The sequence below is a fragment of the Theobroma umbraticum genome, unplaced genomic scaffold (genome assembly GCF_002168275.2).
Source record: "Theobroma umbraticum cultivar Fairchild unplaced genomic scaffold, ASM216827v3 scaffold_130.0, whole genome shotgun sequence".
In the NCBI taxonomy this organism is placed as follows: domain Eukaryota; kingdom Viridiplantae; phylum Streptophyta; class Magnoliopsida; order Malvales; family Malvaceae; genus Theobroma; species Theobroma umbraticum.
In genome coordinates this window covers 6,844,377-6,865,229 of record NW_018397264.1, presented here as the reverse complement: position 1 = coordinate 6,865,229, position 20,853 = coordinate 6,844,377, and the positions used below count along the sequence as shown (strand labels likewise).

Here is a 20,853-nt window from a genome sequence, read left to right as displayed (position 1 = left end):
TAACTAAAATAACCGCTTTCATAATAACAAATATAGCGAAAGTTCATTGCTTATTACAAGCCACTCAGTGATACATATGTGTCCTAACACAACTAATACTGCACAAATATTGGTGTAGGTGGGCAGAAGAAAAAGGAGCACTACAATGCAAAGGCCTGTCATCTACTGAACTTTGCAGTTCAACACCAATGAAGCAGCTAACTCAATCTAAAGCCAAGATACTAGTAAGTTAACCACCCTGCTCTGCATGCTCCCCTTAACTTCTGAAATGAACATAACAAGCATACAGATAAACCCACCTTGGCCAACCCCATCCCCACCCCCAAAGAAAAAAATAACTTTGAATATTTCTATTCGAACCACTGCATGTGATTATTTACACCCACATTGATCAAATTAAGGCACTGCCTGTCACTATCCACCATAGTTCTGAGAAGAATAATGAAAACAAGCTGGTTGAAGAAGAATAAGGAACGAAAGCACCATCACAATCATCACAAATTCCTGTCAAATGTTAATTTCACATAATACAGTGACCAAATGGCATGATATAAGTATTGCATACCTGAATGTAAAGATTGCTTCCCTAAGTTCGGAACTTGCACATCTTAAGCACATTAAGCTTGGCAACTTTAAAATAACACAGGAACCTTCCAAAAGAATATCATTTTCCATTCCAATAAAATTTTGAACAAATTGTTAACAGAACAGAGAGCCGTTGATGGATAAATTGATAAGTGTCAACACTATATCAGTATTCAACCTCCTCAAAATGGTTGCCTATCGATTTTCAACTGCTATATATATTCTTTTCCTCAGGCCCCAAAACAATGGAGCCAAAAAAATGTACTCTATGGAACTGGCATCTTACATAGAACTCCAAATCTCTTGCCGAACAAGCTAGAACTTTATCCTCTTTTGCCAACCCAGAAAACTTAAGGGTGAGCATGCTATGCTCTTATCAATGTCAAGAAGAAGGTGAACATCAAAAATATACATTACAAAGTTTGCAAATCAATCTCACTTTGTACACATGTACAGGGAGGTAACTGGCTGTTGGTGACCACGTCTTTGCTTGTCTCCAAACGCAGGTTTAAGTAGGCATCTTTTTCCCCTTTCTTCTCCAATGCACATTGGGGGTTATAAACCAAAAAAAAAAAAACAATATATACAGGGGTGACTTAATCTCTAGCACCACCTAAACCAGAACGACTTATGATCTCCATAGCCTGCTGAACCATACGTACAAGTCCATCCACATCCTGGAAGCTGAAATCAATCACCTTTTTAACAGAAGTAATGCACTCCGTATTTTGAGCTTCCTCCAGTTTTAAATTAGCAGCTGCAAAAGCATTTTGAGATTTTCTTGAAGCCTCCATTGCAAAGCTTACATCCTGTGTCTGCAGAACAGTAACATATCAACACATTTACTTACTTGAACCACCTTATTAGCTTACATAGACATTGAGGGACAGGGTTTTCTTATCAAGTTCATACGAGATTATACCAGTGGTTATCTATAACCTGTACTGAATGATTTGATTTCTAACTTTATTTTTAAAATAAAGATCCTTGGGCAGACTTCAGGTCTTAAATTTATTTTTGTCAAACCTCAGGACAGGCCAACTCTCAAAATATCCCTTGTCCTTAATCAGAGCATGACAAGCACTATTTAAAAAGGAAAACAGCATAAGCCTGCCACTAAAAGTCTACCAACAAGCATGGTCAAGCTGTAGACATCAATCTATTGGACAATCAAGAAAAAGAAGAATATTAACTTCCTGTGTTAACTATATAGAAGGGCTAACTCAAAGATCCTTCAAGCAATAGTTTGCTTTTCTAAACCAGCAAGTTAAGAACATATATCACCAAAAAACCCTAGTCAGATAATGCAACTGTATACTGCAGGGCCCGTGGCTAAGCATTCTCATAAGCCTTTATGACACTTCATTCAGATTATCCTCTTACTTCCCCCGAAATCACATATCTAACCACCTGATAAAAACTTTACAAGCTGTCCTTAATAATTGGAGTTCATCTACCAAGAAACATTCTTCGATCAAAGCGTATTTTATAGGACAATTTCCAATAAATACTGAGGTAAATAATCTGTGTAGATCACTGCCTAATATAACATATAAAATCATAAAGAAGCAACCAAGAGAGACTGACAATGTGAGCGAAAAACAGAAACAGAACAGAGAGATGAGAAAAGAAAAGATTGGCCTTGTCAGACTAAATCAACTTACAAAGTCAAGCAGCCGAACAAAACTTGGGCGGTTTCTAGCAAGAATGACATGGGTTCCGGCAACATGTGAAACATTACCCTTGGCTAATGGAGCCTTTTCCACTGTAGAATGATTGTTTAAGATATTATCAACATCTGATGCAGAAGATGATGGAGATTCACCTGAAAGAAGCCATTCAAAAAGATGCTGTGAGGTACTTCATCTTAGGGCATTCCAACATGTGCAAAAGAAAAAAAAATGCTAACTAAAGAAGTTGCATCTGGAACTCTAGTCCAATCAAGGTTCACTACAAAAGGAAAACCAAAAAAGAAATATCTACATTTCAGCTACAAATAAAACCTAAAATGGGCACAAGCACTGCTGACTGCCCTTCCCCACTCCGACACCAAATGGTTTAAGTTATACAATTAGGTAAATCTTCTAATTAAAATAGCTGGCGTTTTGAGACAACAACACTTATTGCACATGCTTCAAAATTTAAAGGTAGACATCACCAAATAGAAGAATTCACAGCATCTAAGGAGATGTACAATAAAGCACAGAAAGATAAAACAAGCCTGACTATATACCCTCAGATGACTTGTTACCTTGAGGAACCATCTGTAGAGTTGCTTGCAAGTCATTCCGGTCTCTGCTGCTAGTAGAATGTTTGCAGTAAACAACCCTCATGTAAGCTATCTCCATGCATTTATAAGCCAAAGCAGCAGCAGCCATTTCATGTCGTCTTTCATATTCTTGGGCACACATTCTGTGAACTTGAGAAGTTCAGTATAAAGCAATATAGGGACATATAAACACTCCTAATGTATATATATAAAATTCTACTGATTTTGAGAAAAAAAAGTTACCCCATCACTTTAGAAACATTCACTTACTCGCAAAGTTTAGTGGCAGTGCTATACACTTGCATTTGATTCATGTCCCCATATGTACCCCTCTCAGTATTGCTAGCCTCTAGAAGAGCAGCAACGCCAAGAAACTTAAGGGCAGCTTGGAAGTAAATCTCATTGCTTTCAAAAACAAAACCAGAACTCTGGAAGAAAACAGGTAGTAACAGTTAGGATAGCAAAACCCTTTTTTCTATAACTTATATGTAAGAACAAAATCTGAAAAGAAACCTTAAGACGATCAGCATAATTTCTAAGCTCCGTAGCCTCTTTCAGTGCATTAGTTGCTGCCTGGCTGGAAATATTTTTTCTTCCAGGACTGGGAGCATTGAAGTCTCTGACTACAGGCAAATCAGGTATGTGCTGTCCCAAGCTGTGGTTAGATCCATTCTTACTGCCAGCTTTTCCAGGCTGTTTTAAAGCCTTTGACACATCACCATTGCCAGAGCCATTAACTGGAAACCCATCAGAGACAACTCCCTGTTGGGCTTCTGGTACTGTTTGATAACTTTTTATTTCTTGCTGACTTTCAACTTCACAATGCGAGGATGATTTTGACATTCCACTTCTTAACTGTACTTTCATTACTTTAGTTTGACCACCAAAATCCTTGATCAGATTTTGCTCAGGGGCAGTCTTCCCCTTTGTGCTGCATGGAGCAACAGATTTTGCATCAAATCCATCATGCTTTATATTTGACTGGGTTTCCATTCTACTATCACTTGACCATCGTCCTGAAGGATCCCTCCTTCCAACAGAATGCTTCTCATCCTTGCTAGATTTAGCGTTAGACTTATCAGGCAAATTGCGTTTACCATCAGCAATTGTTTCTTGAAGTGCATGACCCTCAGGGTCAACATCTGGTCGATACTTCATGCTCTTTCTGGAACACAAATCTTCCTGTTCATTCTTTGGATCATAAACATTCATCTTAACAGCAGAAGAAGTACTTTCACTCTCCTTTGTCCATGAAGTGGAAACCTTATCAGATTTCTGAGAAAACAATGCATTGGCATGGCACTCCTTGTTCACTCTATCCTCACCACTTGAATGTTCTACAGCATGCTGCCCATTTTCTTCAAAATGAGTATCACCACTGAACAAATGGCTATTCTGCAATCTAGAACAATGTTTAGTTTTAATGCTGATTTTGCAAATAGAATCTCTATCGCGATAACCCAGGGTAGAAGATTTACATGATCTGGGTTTAAAATCACCCGATGCTTTCTCTTTCACTTCTGTACCAGATTGAGCAAGCTCAACAGTACCTTCCCCATCCCAACATTTTCTAAAATTGCCACGTAGAGGAATGCCACCATTGGCAGCATCATTCTTCCCTGAACCATCCCCTCCGGTTGATATGAACTTTTCTGGATATGAGGTCTTCATGGGAGATGAAGAAACCGATTCAACTGGAGAACCCTTTGCTTCTTCAAAGTTTGCTCCAGTTTTACGAGAACCAGAAACCTTTGAAGAGCTAGAAGTTGCTGCCAAAGAAATTTGCCCAGTTCCAGAATCCCTTCTCAATGAATCAAGGCCATCCAAAATTTTTTGAGATGCGGACTTCTTCTTGGGTTTACTTAGTTTCTGGTTCCGATCATTACTGATTTCTTCAACACCACCAATCAAATGATCCACACTTTTCCTGTTTGATGTACCATCACCATCATTTCTATGGGACTGCTTCCCCTCATTCTTTGATAGTCGTGACTTCTTTTTATTCCTGAATCCACTCTTACTGCTTACTTCCTTCATAGATAACTCATGTCCATTTTGACTGTCCTGCCAATCCTCCAATTTCCTTTTCTTCATTAAAGTGTCCCTTTTATCACATATTCTCATGTCTAATGATCCACCATCTGATGAGGCCTGAGTATGATCAACAAATTTCTTCACAGAAACCACTGATCTTTCTTTCATATCATGCTTTACATCCCCAGAATGAGAGCACTCATTATAATTCTGCATGCTTCTTCCATTTGCTTGATTTGGCAAGCCAGCACTTGAATTAAGGCCCACCCTTCTGAGGTCCAAGTTGGAACCCTGATGTTTATCAATAGTGTACATATCTTCTGTTTTGGTTTTCTTTGAACCATCATATGCATATAGACCAGACTCTCTCTTCCTTTTTGTCTTGGCTTGTTTGGACTCACCTACAATGAAACAATGCTCAAAAGTAAATAAATAAATACTCTCAATATAGAAGTCTGACTGCTACTGAAATTTAGGCTCTAAAGTGGACTAAATACCTCCAACTGAATGCTTTTCTTTCTGTTGAAAGTGAGATTTCTTCATGAGATTTGATTCAACAGGAACCTGGGTCATATCATTTAAGCTCCTACTTTTCAATGATCCCTGCTGTTGGTTTTTTTTAGAGTTTGACATCTGACTTAGGCCACTGATACCTGCTTTGCGCACTTCCTTCAGGCCATATTTCTTCTTCCCTTGAATAGATGGCACCTGAGAATTGAAACTAGAGTTGTTCTGATCAAGATGCTGAAGATGAGCTGAAGTAACTAATGATGTAGTTCCATTTGCATGATTTTGTGGGTTATTTTGATCCTTAGTAACTGGAACCTGGTATAATGCATTGAAAGCTTTTGTTGTCTCCTCCTCACTAATGTCACACCGGTTCATTCCAGGCCTTTACAACAATTTCAACGACAAAAATCAGCAAAAGCAAAACATACATGTATACGTTCACACACATAATCGATGCATCTATGCACGCACCTATTATTCACCAGGTATTTCTACTTATTTTAACGTCAAGGACCATATACACATAAGCACAAAAACACACGCATGACATTTAGCAAACAAAGAGACAGGCATATGCGACAAAAACTTTATTTAATATGCATCGAAGGCACTTACAGCCAGTTAAGCATGCTACACATCCACTTCTCAGGGAGTTGTCCTGGTGTAGTATCCAAAGGCAAAAGTCGCCACTTGTGACAACAATCACACTGAACCCAATTATCTTGTATGACTACAGAAGCAGTTGCTGCCGCTGCCGCTGCCGCTGCTTGAGAAGCAAGAGACTTGTCAGGGAGATGAGGAATCACACCTGGAAAATCCAATCCTAACAGCAGGTTATCAACTGTTCTACCACTGAATATTTCCTTTGACTTATCCAAATAGGCACTCTGCTCCCTCTCCAAATCCATTGAACCAAAATCTTTTGGCCTATTGTGAAAGGGCCTCATTGACGGCTCCATTTGGTCATTTTTCTGTTCAAAATTTGTGTCCAACACATCCTGATGATTATCTCTGACCTTATTAATATCCTTCTGCAACTTCAACTTATGCTTATATTTACCTGTAGAAAAGCCCTGACTAGAAGCAGTGGTATCTTTAGGTGTTGCACCCACATCAAGTCTCAAACTCTCCTTCATCAAATCAGCAAATTGTCCAGTATTTTTGCTACCTTTTGGCTTCTTCTTGCCCTCTAACAATGTCTTTTCCTTCTTGGAGGAAATATTTATTTTATCCCCAACACGAAATGTAGCCATCAGACCAACCTTCATTTCTGGATCTTCTTTACATTTTAAAGGGGCAGAATTTTGGTAGCATTTCCTCCCAACATTGTCCCCAAGGTCAAGTGAAGCTTTCATGTGGGAATTTACTACACTCTGTTCCCAGCCCTTCTCAACTGAACTACTCTGCATATTCGACTTTTTATTCTTGCCACTAGTTCTACTCCTTCCAGATATTGACTCCAAAGAATCCTCCTTTGCTGAGTCAGAGGAAAAAAATCTACCTATTGATCCATCCTGATTAGCCTCTGCAAAAACATCAAATGCCCTAGCAATGGCTTCCACAGAGTCAGCCACGTTCACTGAATTAGATAAAGCTGTGTGTTTCAAGTCATTTAACAATAACTCTTCCCTTCCTGCTATCTCATTTTCTGACTTCTTTTTAATGAGTAATGTCTTGCCATTCTCAACATTAATGCCATTTCCATGCTTTGATTCCACCATCCTTTTGCTTTTCCCCATCAGAACTTTTGTTTTCTTCTTATTTAATTGTTTTCCATTACCCAAAACGAACTCATCTATCAACCCAGCAGAATGTTCTTGACAAGCCTTAAGTGACGGGATAGATTTACTCTCACTAGTAGGTCCTTCCTTTTCCTTTCTCAATAAGAGTAGCAGACTGTCATGAAGAGGAGATATGAGTACACCACCAGGGACATGTAAGGATGTCATAACCTGTTTAAAGGCATAAAATATCAATGCATCCTTCTTAGTTCATATGCAGACACTGAATACAACCAAGAGAAACCTCTACCTGAAGAATTCTAGTGGGTGATTCACTTGTGGTATCTTGAGATGTTGTCACTGTTCCTCCACTTTCCTCAGGACTGTTCCCCAATGATGAAGATGGAGAAAAATCAAGCCCAAGACCCCTATAGATTGCAGCATTCTTTTGAGTTTTGTTATCAGAGCCCATCTTAATTCGAAACTTCAGTTTCTTCTGATCCGTGGGAATCCCTGCTCTGTTAAAATTCTCATCCTTCAAGGCAACCTTCTCAGCAACTTGAGCAGAAGACAAATGTGAATCATGTCTAGCAGCAATGTTGCCAGTTGAGCAGAAAGCCCTCCCAGGTCTCCCAGTTGGGGGTGCATTTGGAGGAGCATTCAAATTCTGGGATGCACCCTGTATGGTAACACATTCCACAGCACTCAAGTAAACTAGAATTTCATAAGCTGTCTAAGCAACAGCTATGGACATCTTCTTCCAAAGAAATGACCAAACTATAGTAAGAATATAGTCCATATACCTCCATAGATAAATTGTTGGGAGACCTTGGCGCGCTGGAGTTTCTCTGTGGTGTCTTTGGACGTGATAATCTAGAAGGAGAGCGTTCATAGGTAGGCAAAAATGAGCCATACCCACCAAACTTTGCCCCTGCAAAAATAATTTAACATCATCTTCAAGGAAAAACTTAAGCTTGCAATAGTACTTAAAATTTCTTAAAACCAAGATCAACCACTTACCCAAATTTTCTGCAGAAACCCCACCTTCAAAGTCTTTTTGAAAGTGGCCCAAGACGTGTTTAATCTTCTCATCCTTAAGAAATGAAATCCCATATTACTAATGGAATAACACAGAGAATTTTGAAAATTGATGTATATTAAAACTGATAAATAGACCAGATTAAAGTGCATCTATAGCAGGCACAACAAGCCAACTAATATTAGCATTTAGAAGTCCATTCTTTTCAGGAGCTGAATAGTAACATTTGAACTGATTATAGTTTAATATTTCAAATATCAATCAGATCAATAAAGAGTACTGATAAGTTATTCGCATTCATCGTGTATTCAAACAGACACTCTCTCAACGAAAAATCCAAATGTTGTGGAAGTTTCAAAGATCATCCAGGCAAGGAGCTTTTACCATGCAATAAATTGCTGCTGAGAAACAGGATAATTACTTCATGAAGTTCCATCTATTATTAACTTTCTTTTCTATGCCTCAGCTTTCTCAAACAACATGCCAATAAAATTCTAGTAAGACAATAAACTGACTTCAAAATTCTAGACCACAAATCACAAGTGGGAATGATTTAATGATCATGTATCTTCTTTGCCATTATCAATACTATCACATTATATAACTAGCTACAAAAACTGCACAAAAACACAAAATAGTGCTTTATAACATATTCTTCTAGTTGTTTTATTGCATCCCTAGTTATGAAAAATTCTAAACCAATTATACGTATATGAAAGCATGTCAAAATAATGCTTTTGTGTACTAAGTTACCAATACAGTGAAAAATCTCAACCTCAAAAGTAGACTTCATCACTCTCAACAAATTGAATCAGTGAATCCATGTTCATATACCACAAATAAACTCAAATTTAAAGCCTCAAGAAATTCTAATGCATACAACGAACCACAACTCGTTCGAATTAGTAAGTAACTTTTATGCTCAACCAAACCCAGAACTAAGCATAATTTCAAATTAGCCATTCCCTACAACAAAGCTTAATAGAATTGCATTGCCTAAGAAGCACCATCAACGCTTAATCAAACTCATAATTAAGCATAATCTTATCAAAAACTCAAATGGCATTAACTGTGGCGTAATCCCAAGTTTCAGAAAGAGAATGCGGGTGTAAAAACGATTGAATTTCAATGGAAAAAAATAACAAAAATCAAACCCTTACAAGGTAAGAGAAGTCGGTGTCGGGGTTAATATAGTCGTCATCATCTTTGTGATAGCAAGCTTCTCCTTCTTCAAGCTCAGAATTTTCATCCATCTCTAAACCCATCCACCCAAAAACCCTAACCCTCCCAAAACCTTAACCCCCTCACCCCTCCAATTCCCTACCTTCCCGAAAATCCAACATCACCAAGCTCGAAACCAAAAAATAAAACAATAAATATTAAAAATGAAAAAATGTCCACCAAAACCCACAAAGAAAATATCCCAAAGCCGGCTTCGATCCTATCAAATAAAAAATACCCTTTTTTAATCAATCAATTTGATAAAATTAGTGAATTAATATTTCAATCTTTTCTTTCCTTTTTCTTTTATTTAACTCACGATCAGAGATATTGATGATCAGACGATGGAGAACGAGGCGGTCGACGAGTGCCGCCGACTCGTGATTGAGACTCGTTCCGGGTCGCGGTGCCGAGTTCGTTTATGGGTCCTTTTGTTTCCAGAAAAATTGTTCACACTTCCGAAAAAAAAACACAAAACAAACAAACAGGCAACAACAGAGAAAGAGAAGTGGGTGTTTGTGGGTCTTTTTCGGTGTTTTCCTTTTTAATTTATTTTTTAAAATTAAATAATTTAGGGCTTTTTTCTCTCTTATTTCCTTTCCTTTTTCTGCCCCCTTTTTTCCTCTTTTGGATCACGATGAATTTATTAATTCTAGCAAAACAAATATATTAAAAGATTTCCGTTGACGGCGCGTGGGAGGCAGGAGCGTGGGGAAGACGGGGAAACAAAATTGTCATTGGTTGAAACGACGCCGTTTTCGAGGTTCGGTTCCAAATGGATCTTTGTCTTCAGCTTTTGTAATGTAATAAGAATTCCATGATTGTGACTATTCCAATCTTTTCACATTCAAGAGAATACCCTTTTTTTTCTTTTTCTTTTTTGCTTCCATTTCAAGGCAAAGAGTTTTCCTTCATTTGATGAAGAAAAGAGTTCTTCTCATGCACATGTTATCATGATTTCCCTCCTCCTTATCAAAGTCTAAAGATTTCATTAGCATCTTTGGTGTGGAGAATGCAATGTCATGGTACCATGTCATTTTCACATAATACTCATAATAATCGATGATAATTTGTTTATCACGTTAATGAAAAAAATTAAATTATGTTATTATCTATTTTATTATGATGACGCAAACGTGACATTTAATTTCATATCTAAATATTAATATAATTATTAAAATTTATAAAAAATAAATAAATTACTATTAATAATTTTATTTTAAGTTTTTGGGGGTTTGATTTTTTAAAAAAAAAACTTTGATATTTAAACCAAAGTCGTTACAATTAATATTAGAGCATCAGGTAATTCGATATAGACTTTCACATTACATTGGTGAAATTTTAGTTTACGAATTAATCATTTATTATTTGATTTTAATGTCTTCATTAAAGATTTGATTACTTGAAATTGTAATATCTCATACCAAATTGGAATGTGGATATTTTAAAGCTATAATAAATTCTAAGTCAATCTCGGGTTTAAGCTTTCAAGAATTATATGATTTAGATTCAGAAAAGTTTTATGAATTAATAATATTTGAATGCGGATCGTATTCATGCAAATACACATAAATATTTTAAATACTATTAAGCAAAACCATATTATTCAACCCAAAAAAAAAAGGATGTCCTTGCATTATCATTATATTATATTTTCAATTTCTAAAATGAATATGGCAAGAAAATAAAAATTATATTCTATTTCCAACTTCTAAAATGAATGGCAAGAAGATAAAAATTGAGCAAAGTGTTGTGATTTTTCTATTTAAAATATAAATAAAAATCACTAAAATTCAAACCCAAAACTCCACCATTCTCTTATCATTTAACTTTAAAATTGAAATAGCAAGAGTTAAATTCTCAATGTGAAACCATATTGTTAGGTGGCCAATTTGGAAATTTCTTCAACAATTTTGAAATGTCAAAACTCTTGTTTTCTTTCTTAACAATAAACAACAACTTTGTCTTTTTTGTTACATTTATTTCCCTATACCTAAATCCTCATAGGTTGACTTTTTTTAATAATTATATCAATATCTTTTAATTTTTTGACTTTTTTTTATCAAAATTAAAGTTATTAATAAATATCTTACATTATTCAATCCCGATTAAGTAAAATTATGATACTTTATACTCAATACTAAAACTATTATCTGTCATGGATTTCGGTAGGGTTCATGTTGTAATTAACCAATACTCAACTCAATTATAAATAATAATTTATAATATTAAAATTTAATCATATGTATATAATATTTTTTATTCATAATTTCTTATGATTAATGTAAAATCATTAATTGTTGTGAATATAATTTTAATTTTTACTAATTAATTTTAATTTATTAAATTAATTTTTGTTAATAATAAATATAAATTAATTTTAAATTTAATTTAATTAAGTATTTAACAAACATAAATGTTTAATAAGTAATATCTATGATATTTAAATACGAGTTTAGATATCTTATTAAATAAAAAGATTCGAATTAAGGTGCGGTAAAAATATCAAATACGTTACCAAATGATATCTTTGGTCAAAATCAATCCAAATGTAACTATTTCTTGACTTAATTAAGGATCATGAGATGAGAGAAAAAAGAAGAATATGCTTCCTTAAGAAAGGAATCTCTTTTTCTTTCTTTGATTTATTCATTAAAGAATCTTTCTTTAATCATAAGCACAATTAAATTCCTCAAAATAAAATGAAAAGAAAAAGAAAAAAAGTCTAATGATTTTGGTTGGTCCCTGCATGAGCAACGGGTCCCACCAAGGAACTGCACGTGTATATCAGGAAGACAAACAAGCAAACAAGCAAAAGTTGGACGAGTAACCGAAACACATTTTTACAGTTTGACAGTTAAAAATAAGAAACCACCGTTAATATCCCCCAAAACACCACGGTAAAAAAAATAAAATAATAAAATAATAAAAAAAAAGAAATGCTATAGGAAGAAGACAAAGACGATCATTACCGTTCAACATCCCTTTCAAAGCTTTCAACTTTATTAGGGTTTCCAAAATTAAAAAAAAAATAAAAGAGGAGAAAACATATATTGAATAAAAAAAGGAAAAAACCCAAAAAAAAAAAAAAAAAAAAAAGGAAATCAGATTCGATCACATCGCAAAAAACCCCTCCCCACTCTCGATCTTCACACCCACATTCAATAAATTCAAAAAAAATTTAACCTTTTTTCTGGTTTACCCTTTTCTTTTTTTCCCCCATTCCCTTTTTAGGGTTTCGATTTTTTTTAATTTATCTCACGGTTTAACAGAATTTTTTTTTTCCCACAAATTTCGAAGCTACCCATTTGTCTCCATTGTTTGGTGAGTTCCAAATTCGCTCCCTATTTGAAAAAGGAAATTGTGTTTCGAAGTTAGGTGTTTTGTCCGTACAATATGGTAAAAGGCGAGTCCTTGATGTTTAAATTGTTGTTTTTATTGACTTTGTTTTCTTTTGCAGTGATTGAACGGAGTAGAGAAAATGGTTACAAAAGAAGCTGATCGCTAGGAAGGTGTTTATTTTCAAGATTTTTGTTGTCTCTTTTGGGTTACGTAATTGATTCTATTGAAAAGGCGGCTGCCAAATGTTTGCTTCGGATATGAATCCGGCCCGGGATGCTGGCAGAGTAACAACCGCGGGCATGGTGCTGTTTCCAATTCAATTTACGTGGCCGCATGGTGGGAGAAGTGTGTTCCTCTCTGGCTCTTTCAATAGGTGACACTTTAATTATCTCTTAATTTGTTTTTAAGATTCTATTGATGTGAAAAATTGTGATGTTTAGGCTTGTGATTAATATTTGGATTAACGGTTAATTGTTTGAAAATGAAGGTGGACCGAGCTCGTGCCAATGTCACAGGTTGAAGGTTGCCCCAATGTGTTTCAAGCCGTCTGTGCCGTGCCACATGGTTGCCATGAGGTTTGTTAATTTGCTCTACTGGAATTGGAAATTAAAATTATTGAGTAACACGGGTAATTTCAATTTTTTTCAATGTTATTATCTAATTAATATGTTAGTATTATTAGTTGTGCATGTTAAGTACTATCATTAATGGTATTCAGGTTAGGATGGTTTTCTTGTCAAGCACTTCTGGAGTGTGGTAATCGTAATCTTTTATCCATGACCCTCTTCTTCGTATTTGGTTTGCTCATTTGTGGTGGTTCTTTCATGTAGTACAAGTTTCTTGTTGATGGTGAATGGCGACATGATGAACGACAACCTCACAGGAATGGCGAATATGGAATAGTTAACACTTTTGACACTCTACCTGTACCTGCAGAGGTCCCTCAGGTACAACCTCGTTCAGAAATACTGAGTAACATGGATGTGGATAATGGTCTCACGGTAAGAGTCAGTTATATTCCTTAGCTTTGTTGCATATCAATTTCCTGAAAATATTTTTCCTTCTTAAAGGCTAGTTTGGCATTGTGATTGAGAATAAAAATTGCGATCAAAAGCAAACTCATCATAAGCACAAAATCAGGTAGGAACTTGCGTTTCACAATTGATAACAAATTCATTGAGATCAAGAATTTTTTTTATCACAAAATTTACTTTGTTTGGCATCATGTTTGCAGTCAAATGCAGTTCCAATCACAATTTCAAACTGACTCTAATGATTTGGTATTTTTTTTTATTATTTAAATTGTCAGAGATCTAGTTTTGTAATGCAGACTTTAGTTTGTGTAGTATTGGTGCTTGTTGCATTTTAGTCCTGATGCGTGCTCATTATGTACCTTATCTATCTATTTATTTGTTGATTAATACCATTTTGTTTCCTTCTACTTTCTTGTGTAAGTGGATTTTGGTACCTTTTTGCAATGCAGAATCGAATTTCAGCTGTTACATTGAATCAAGCAATGCCTAGGATTTTAGAACAGGATTTACAGGCCTCCTGTCATCGTATCTCTGTATTCTTGGCAGCACATACTGCTTATGAGTTACTACCTGAGTCAGGCAAGGTTTGGATGCATTCCTATCGGCCCTTCTTCATGATATACTCATTTCTCTGCATGTTTGACTCTGAATCAGTACATATTACTTTCATTTTGCTAATTTAGACAAATCTGCCTGGCAGGTTGTTGCCTTGGATGTTGATTTACCTGTAAAACAAGCATTTCATATTCTGTCCGAGCAGGTATCTGTTTAGTTCTTTCAGAGGTTAATTTAGTTATTTTTTTTGGGGTGTCTGTGGACTGAATATAGTTAATTTCATTAGGTTCCTGGTCTTTTTGTTGGTTAAGATCCATGTTCTGCATAACAACATAATCTACCACCATAAGAAAACAACGAAAGAGAGAGAGAGGAATCCTCTGTACTTATTTGCTAATCATTGCTTCTTAGAGCCTTTTCTAGCTGTAGATGCACCTAAATTCTCCATGGTCATTACTTACATGCCTGGTAACATTCATGCATATTTTCTTGCTATAAAGAGCTTGGATACATATCTTTTCTGAGTCAAGCTGTTTTCAGGGTATCCCTACGGCTCCTCTTTGGGACTTCAGCAAGGGGAAATTTGTTGGAGTTCTTAGTGCTTTGGATTTCATATTGATTCTGAGAGAGGTATGTCCGTAATGCAGAATCAAGATTTTTGGCACTAGCAAGTCTTCCAAATCTTCCAAGATTTTTGGTTTTATTTTTATCCAGCTAACTTGAATGTTTCTAGATATTAACACAAGATAATTGTCTGATAGATGGATCATTTTTTGCTGTGTATTTCTCTTGTATACTCTTTTTGTTATGCAGCTTGGAAATCATGGATCAAATTTGACAGAGGAAGAGCTTGAAACACACACTATTTCTGCTTGGAAAGAGGGAAAGGCATACATGAATGGGCAAGTTGATGGGCATGGGAGACCAATTTCAAGACATCTCATCCATGTTAGTATTTAATGTGCCATGGTTGTGGACTCTAGTTTCTGAAGATTTTTCGTTTTAATAGTGGTTTGTCTTGGATAATAACTTAATAAAGATGATATTAATATTCATGTGCATGTGCATTCCTATTTGTTTCTACAAATGAACGGAGCTGTTTCTCCATTTATGTTTGTATTTTGATGTTTTAGTAGACATATGCATACATCATCTAGGTGTAATGTTATTCATGGTTTGCCTGGCGACCAGAATAACTAAATGTTTGTTTCAATATGACGTCAGGCCAAAATCTTATTTTGGCACAACTTCCAATGTGGCTATAGTGCATCTTTAAGAATTATATTTGGTGAGAAAACAACTTCATGTCACATTCAGGGATTAGATGTCAAGTAGCTGTGAGAATTCTAGCGTCCGGGACAAAAATGTCATTATGAACTTACGAGGAGTTCTTCAGAGCATAATCAATCTTGCCAAAAAGGAAAATTTCAGTCAGAAGTGTGTAATGTAACTGTTGAATAGTTAGGGGCAGGATTACATCGATGCCATGCAACATTGCTGTGGAGGATTATTCTATGTTACGATGGCAATTAATAGTAATAAAGCATTAATAACCATGCTCCTCTTGATGCAACCTTTTTATATTAACATGGTTTTCATAAAAAAACACCCTGACGTTTTCTTTCTTTTTTCCCCCTCATTAGTTGCTGATACCCACCTATGCATCAATGCTCCTTTTGCTTTGTTGTTTTGAGAAGGCTGCATTATCTGGTTCCTTTCTATTATATTTTTTGATTCATGCCTTTCTGCTTCATCTCTTAATTCCCTTGTGCTGTGCCATTTGAGAAATGCAGCATTTTTTTTTGATAGTTGTGTATGTGAGTGGCATTATTGACATTCTTGTTGATTATGCAGGCTGGACCATATGATAATTTGAAGGATGTAGCTTTGAAACTTTTGCAAAATGGAGTAGCTACGGTTCCTATTATTCATTCATCCTCAGAAGATGGTTTATTTCCCCAATTATTACATCTTGCTTCTCTCTCTGGAATACTAAAATGTGAGCCTTTTAATGGTTTTGTTAAGTAACCATATTTGTTTGTTTGTTCTTTTTTCTTTTAATTCGTTAGGAAGTACATGGCCTCTTTCTCCCTAACCAATGGGGTTTGATTTCTAGTCATATGCAGGTATTTTAAACATTGTTCTGGCTCTTCGCCCATACTACAATTACCAATTTATGCAATCCCTCTGGGTACATGGGTTCCAAGAATTGGAGAATCTAGCAGTCGGCCATTTGCAATGCTGAGACCTACTGCTTCTCTTAGTTCAGCACTAAATATGCTAGTTCAAGGTATGCTTCCTGCTTCGTCAACACTTTGCGGTAGGTATAAGAGAGTAAAAATAAGTAAAAAATAAGATTATTGATGGTTTTCTTGAAGTTACAAGAACAAGATTAAGTTAGTACCTCAAGAGGGCATCTTAAATGATTAGAGATATTCATGTTTTTATGTGTTGTTTATTGGTATGATAAGGTTTTGCCCTTTGGTTTCACAGCTCAAGTAAGTTCAATTCCTATAGTTGATGATAATGACTCGTTGTTGGACATATATTGTCGGAGGTGAGGTGTCATTCTTGATTGATTATCCTTCTAGGATGCAAAAAACTTACTTTCAGCTTGGATTGAGTGTTATTGTTGTTCATTAATTTTGTTGTCTTTTTTGGCAGTGATATAACAGCTTTGGCAAAAGGCAGAGCTTATACACATAATCTCAATGAAATGACTGTATATCAGGTAACTGCTGTAACCTTTTTTCTGTTTCCTTTTTCTGGTTTTTTGCATATGACTACCCAAACAAGGTTGGATGATATTTTGAGGAAGTTTTGGAGCTGATAACTCTTGGAGAGGTGGATATTTTAAGATTTGTTTCCTATTTTTATTGGTAGACTAATACAAGGTTCTGCAGTGTATTGCAGAAAACTTGTTTCCTAAATTTGTTTCTTTATTTACTTCTTAGGCATTGCAGTTGGGGCAAGATTCTAACACTCCTTTTGAGACAAGAAGTCAAAGATGTCAAATGTGTTTGCGCACTGATACATTGCTTAAAGTGATGGAACAATTGGCAAATCCTGGTGACTTTCTCTCTTTCTTTTTTGAACTCCATTAAATTTGTGTTCTCTTTTTAAGAAGGACAATTACTTTGGGGATGGGTCTTTTGGTGTCATTTAAATTAGTGATGTAGCATTGCAATATATTGAGTGGCATTGCTACCATTATTTTCCCAATAAATATGGTATATAAATGTAGTACTGTAATTGTGAAAACATCACTGTATGACATTATCTTCCCAAATTGATTTCAGGAGTTAGACGGCTTGTTATAGTGGAGGCTGGCAGTAACCGTGTAGAAGGCATTGTCTCACTTACTGACATTTTCAGGTTCTTGCTTGGTTAGTTTGAAGTAATTGCAGATGACCTATCTAGGAGGGGGGGTTTTGCAGTGGCTTTTGGACTCCCATGTCTTGTGGGCACCATTCCTTGCCCCGGTGTTCTAAATAGACTGCAGTACTTCACACCGGTGATCGGATCTCATTCAACCATTGGATTTGGCCTCTTGCTTTTGTTGCCTGCTTTTTAGAATTTTAGGCCAAAGAAAGAGGCATGTAATTTAAGAGGACTCTATTCTCTTTCAAATTTGTTCGGTCTCCCCCTTGCACATGTTGTTATCAGAGTATTAAACCCATTGTGTCACCAAATGTAGATGCCATTATCTGTGGGGAGCATGTGACCTGTAATAGTTTTAATTGTTGCTTCAAAGTTATAAGTAAAGAGATGGGGAGGAGAAACACTGAATGATTATTGATTATTCTGTACAATGCCTGCTTCATTTTCGGTCTCAGTTTCGACTTGTCTGAATTCTTCATAGCCTCCTAGGATGCCAACAGCTTCTGTTTAAGGCAAAGCCAAGGCGGTTTGTTGGATCTTTTGAAATGAATGCTTGAAAATCTAACTGAAAATAGAGATTGGTCAAAGTGAATTGGGAATCTTGGTAACAGATTGTTTTCTCATTTCATTCCAATTTCGATGGCACAGAGCCCTGGAGGTTCTCACTAATTAATATAAATTTTCATAATTTCAAAGATATTAATTTACATAGATTTAAATGCAGTAAATATGATACAATTTCAAACTGAACTAATTCAATCAGGGTATTTAAACTCTAAGATTTTGGGTCAACCTGGTCAAAGTAAAGCCCCATCTTCCTCCTAAAACGAAAGAAAGGACATAGGGGGGCCTTTGTGAATCTTTTTGGTGCTTGCGGAGAGAGAATGGGGAGAAGAGAAATGGAAGAACTAAGCGAAGAAGAAAGGAAGGCACTTAGAGGAAGCAAATTCGCTCCTCTCCCTTCCCTTTCCCGTTCTCAACCTAGGTACGCTTTTCTTCTAATCTTTTAGGGTTAGGGTTTTTCTATTCCTCTCTCTTTCTCTCGCTCTCCTTGATCTGTGTTGTAATATGTTTTCAGATTGGCTCATCCAGGAGGGCCTTTAACGACGAACAAAGCTGCTGCTTTGGCTAAATTCCTCGAAAGGAAACTCCAAGATCCCAATGGCCTGTCTTCTATCAATCCTGACCTTCTTGAATTGGCTGTCAATAATGCTAAAGCGACCGTCTTTCAAAGTATTTTTTTTTTTTGCAGTTCTACTCTTAACTTTAATTTGGGTTGTTTTTGTTTTTATCAATTGTGGAATGGGATGAATTTTTTTTTTGCTTTGTCAAGTTTCCTGAATCTTGCAGTTAAAATAGAATTGGACCTGATTTTGACTTGATTTAATTGTTGAATGGACTCTAAGTTCCTTGGATTTGATTCATTTATTTTTCAACTAATTTCTACCAGCTTGTTCCACTGTTTATTTATTCTTCTGGAGCAATTTGTGTGGAAAAGATGAAACTGTTGGCTTGGTTGATTGGGAAAAGAAGGGAATAGAGAGGGTTTAGGGGTCCATGGGCAATGCTTGAGATCATATTTCATGGTTCATTAGTGATTCTCTTTTTGTCACAGTTTCTTCACTCTTATCCAGATGCTGTAATATTAGATATGTTAAATGGCAGTTTAGCTAGTATAAGTTTGTTTAGGTTGTTTCTATGTGCTAATTTGATCTGCTTTAGCATGTGCAACTTAAGTATGTAATTAGTTTGTTCTCATTTCATTTGTTCTGTGTATGTGCAGGTAAGGCTTCAAATTCAGGAAGAACAATTCGACATGTAGATTCCTTTGGTGACTCTGAGGTGCCTTAGCTCTACCATTTTGTAATTGATACATCATCCATGCCAAAACTCTTGTCATGTTTTCCTTCTAAATTTGTTTTCCATCTATCAATTTGGCAGGATTCTTCAGAAGAGGGTAAATTGGAAAAACTTGAACCAAAAAAGGATAAGAAGAGGAAAAGCAAGGACAAAAAGGACAAGAAGAAGAAGAAGAAGAAGAAGAAGAACAAAAAAAAGATGGTTGCTTTTTTGGTTTTATAATTCCAACCATATTTTTTGCCCTGTATTCCGCTCTTGATTGATCAAATGACAAGCCTTTAGTGTTGCAGGTGGTGGAGGATCATGAGTGTACATTGAAAAGGCCTAAAAAGAAGGTCAAACTATGATCCGGATTAATGCTTATGCTAGGTGTTATTGAAGAAAAAATAGTCGTAGGCTTTGAAAAAAGGAGGATCACCAAAGAAGCGGAAAGGATCAACAAGAAGTCCGAAGAAGAGAATCAGATTCTGGACTGCTATTTATGGAAGGGTGTTTCTCTGGGTTGGTTTCTTTCAGGCAATTTGACCTCCAGGCCCTTAAAACTTAAGAGTTTTCTTTTTCTTGGCTAATCAATTTGTTATTCTTAAACATTAGTGATAGGTTTCTCCTTGACACATCTTTGAATCTTTGTTGTTGTGGCAGTGATTTTGTATCATTATCTATCTCAGTTGAAATGGTGAAATAACAGGAGATATTGTTCTCTTTAGTGGCATTTCAAGGCACAGGGCCTGTGAATTCTTGATACATCCACAACTAAGACCTTGAACTTCATGATTCAAGCATAAAGTATGAGAGAATTTATATTTGACTTTGAGAGTTGAGTATGCAAATTTTAGCTTTGGTTTTCATTCAAGCATTATCCTACCTCTCTTCAATATGGTTTTCTGGGAAATCATTTCATCATAAGTGTAACTGCACTGAAAAATGACTACAGAAAGTTTATTAGATGAAAACCAAACATATTTGAGGCAACAACATTAAAAATAGGGTAAAATACTTTCACATTTTTAAGTTTTAATTAAAATTTTAGATGAATTTATTAGTTTTTGAAATAGGTATTCTGTTTTAAAAATGTAAACACTAATAAAAGATTAAAATATTTTTTATTAATTTAAATAATTATTTTTTGAAAAAAAATGAGTACGGATCAATGCTCTCGGCTCCCAAGAATTTTTTATTTTTTTTAAATTAATAAAAAGAATTTTTTAAATTAATAAAAGATAAAATTATTATTTTAATATTATCATATCATTAAATTAATAAAAACATTACCTGTTAGACTTATATGTTTAGAAGAAGATT

At 35.5% G+C, this 20,853-nt stretch overlaps 3 protein-coding genes across 5 annotated transcripts; 2 read left to right on the top strand and 1 right to left on the bottom strand.

The window, feature by feature from the left end:
* Positions 1-806: 806 nt before the first annotated feature.
* On the bottom strand, positions 807-10,003 carry LOC110421750 (cysteine-tryptophan domain-containing zinc finger protein 3-like). 2 transcript variants are annotated; one of them, XM_089784468.1, is made up of 11 exons: positions 9,319-10,003; positions 8,140-8,212; positions 7,923-8,050; positions 7,430-7,823; positions 6,014-7,350; positions 5,386-5,780; positions 3,368-5,289; positions 3,125-3,282; positions 2,837-2,997; positions 2,250-2,410; positions 807-1,400 (listed from the first exon to the last, which is right to left on the bottom strand). In XM_089784468.1, exons 1-11 carry the CDS (start codon positions 9,405-9,407, stop codon positions 1,182-1,184), a joined length of 5,037 nt encoding a protein of 1,678 aa, XP_089640594.1. In that variant the 5' UTR covers positions 9,408-10,003; the 3' UTR covers positions 807-1,181. The 2 variants fall into 2 exon arrangements, with proteins under 2 accessions (XP_089640594.1, XP_021291092.2); XM_021435417.2 differs by having other exon boundaries at positions 7,430-7,798; positions 9,319-9,411.
* A 2,408-nt stretch (positions 10,004-12,411) lies between these two features.
* LOC110421488 (sucrose nonfermenting 4-like protein) lies at positions 12,412-18,145 on the top strand. Of its 2 annotated transcripts, none has more exons than XM_021435085.1 (14): positions 12,412-12,703; positions 12,840-13,094; positions 13,209-13,296; positions 13,552-13,668; positions 14,205-14,339; positions 14,456-14,515; positions 14,851-14,940; positions 15,124-15,258; positions 16,165-16,309; positions 16,427-16,600; positions 16,804-16,867; positions 16,975-17,041; positions 17,265-17,379; positions 17,610-18,145. In XM_021435085.1, exons 2-14 carry the CDS (start codon positions 12,964-12,966, stop codon positions 17,699-17,701), a joined length of 1,413 nt encoding a protein of 470 aa, XP_021290760.1. In that variant the 5' UTR covers positions 12,412-12,703; positions 12,840-12,963; the 3' UTR covers positions 17,702-18,145. The 2 variants fall into 2 exon arrangements, with proteins under 2 accessions (XP_021290760.1, XP_021290759.1); XM_021435084.1 differs by having other exon boundaries at positions 12,413-12,703; positions 13,552-13,722.
* Positions 18,146-18,462: 317 nt separating this feature from the next.
* LOC110421489 (E3 ubiquitin-protein ligase) lies at positions 18,463-20,257 on the top strand. The gene is made up of 5 exons (XM_021435087.2): positions 18,463-18,676; positions 18,770-18,924; positions 19,475-19,533; positions 19,633-19,752; positions 19,842-20,257. Exons 1-5 carry the CDS (start codon positions 18,576-18,578, stop codon positions 19,896-19,898), a joined length of 492 nt encoding a protein of 163 aa, XP_021290762.1. The 5' UTR covers positions 18,463-18,575; the 3' UTR covers positions 19,899-20,257.
* Positions 20,258-20,853: the final 596 nt, after the last annotated feature.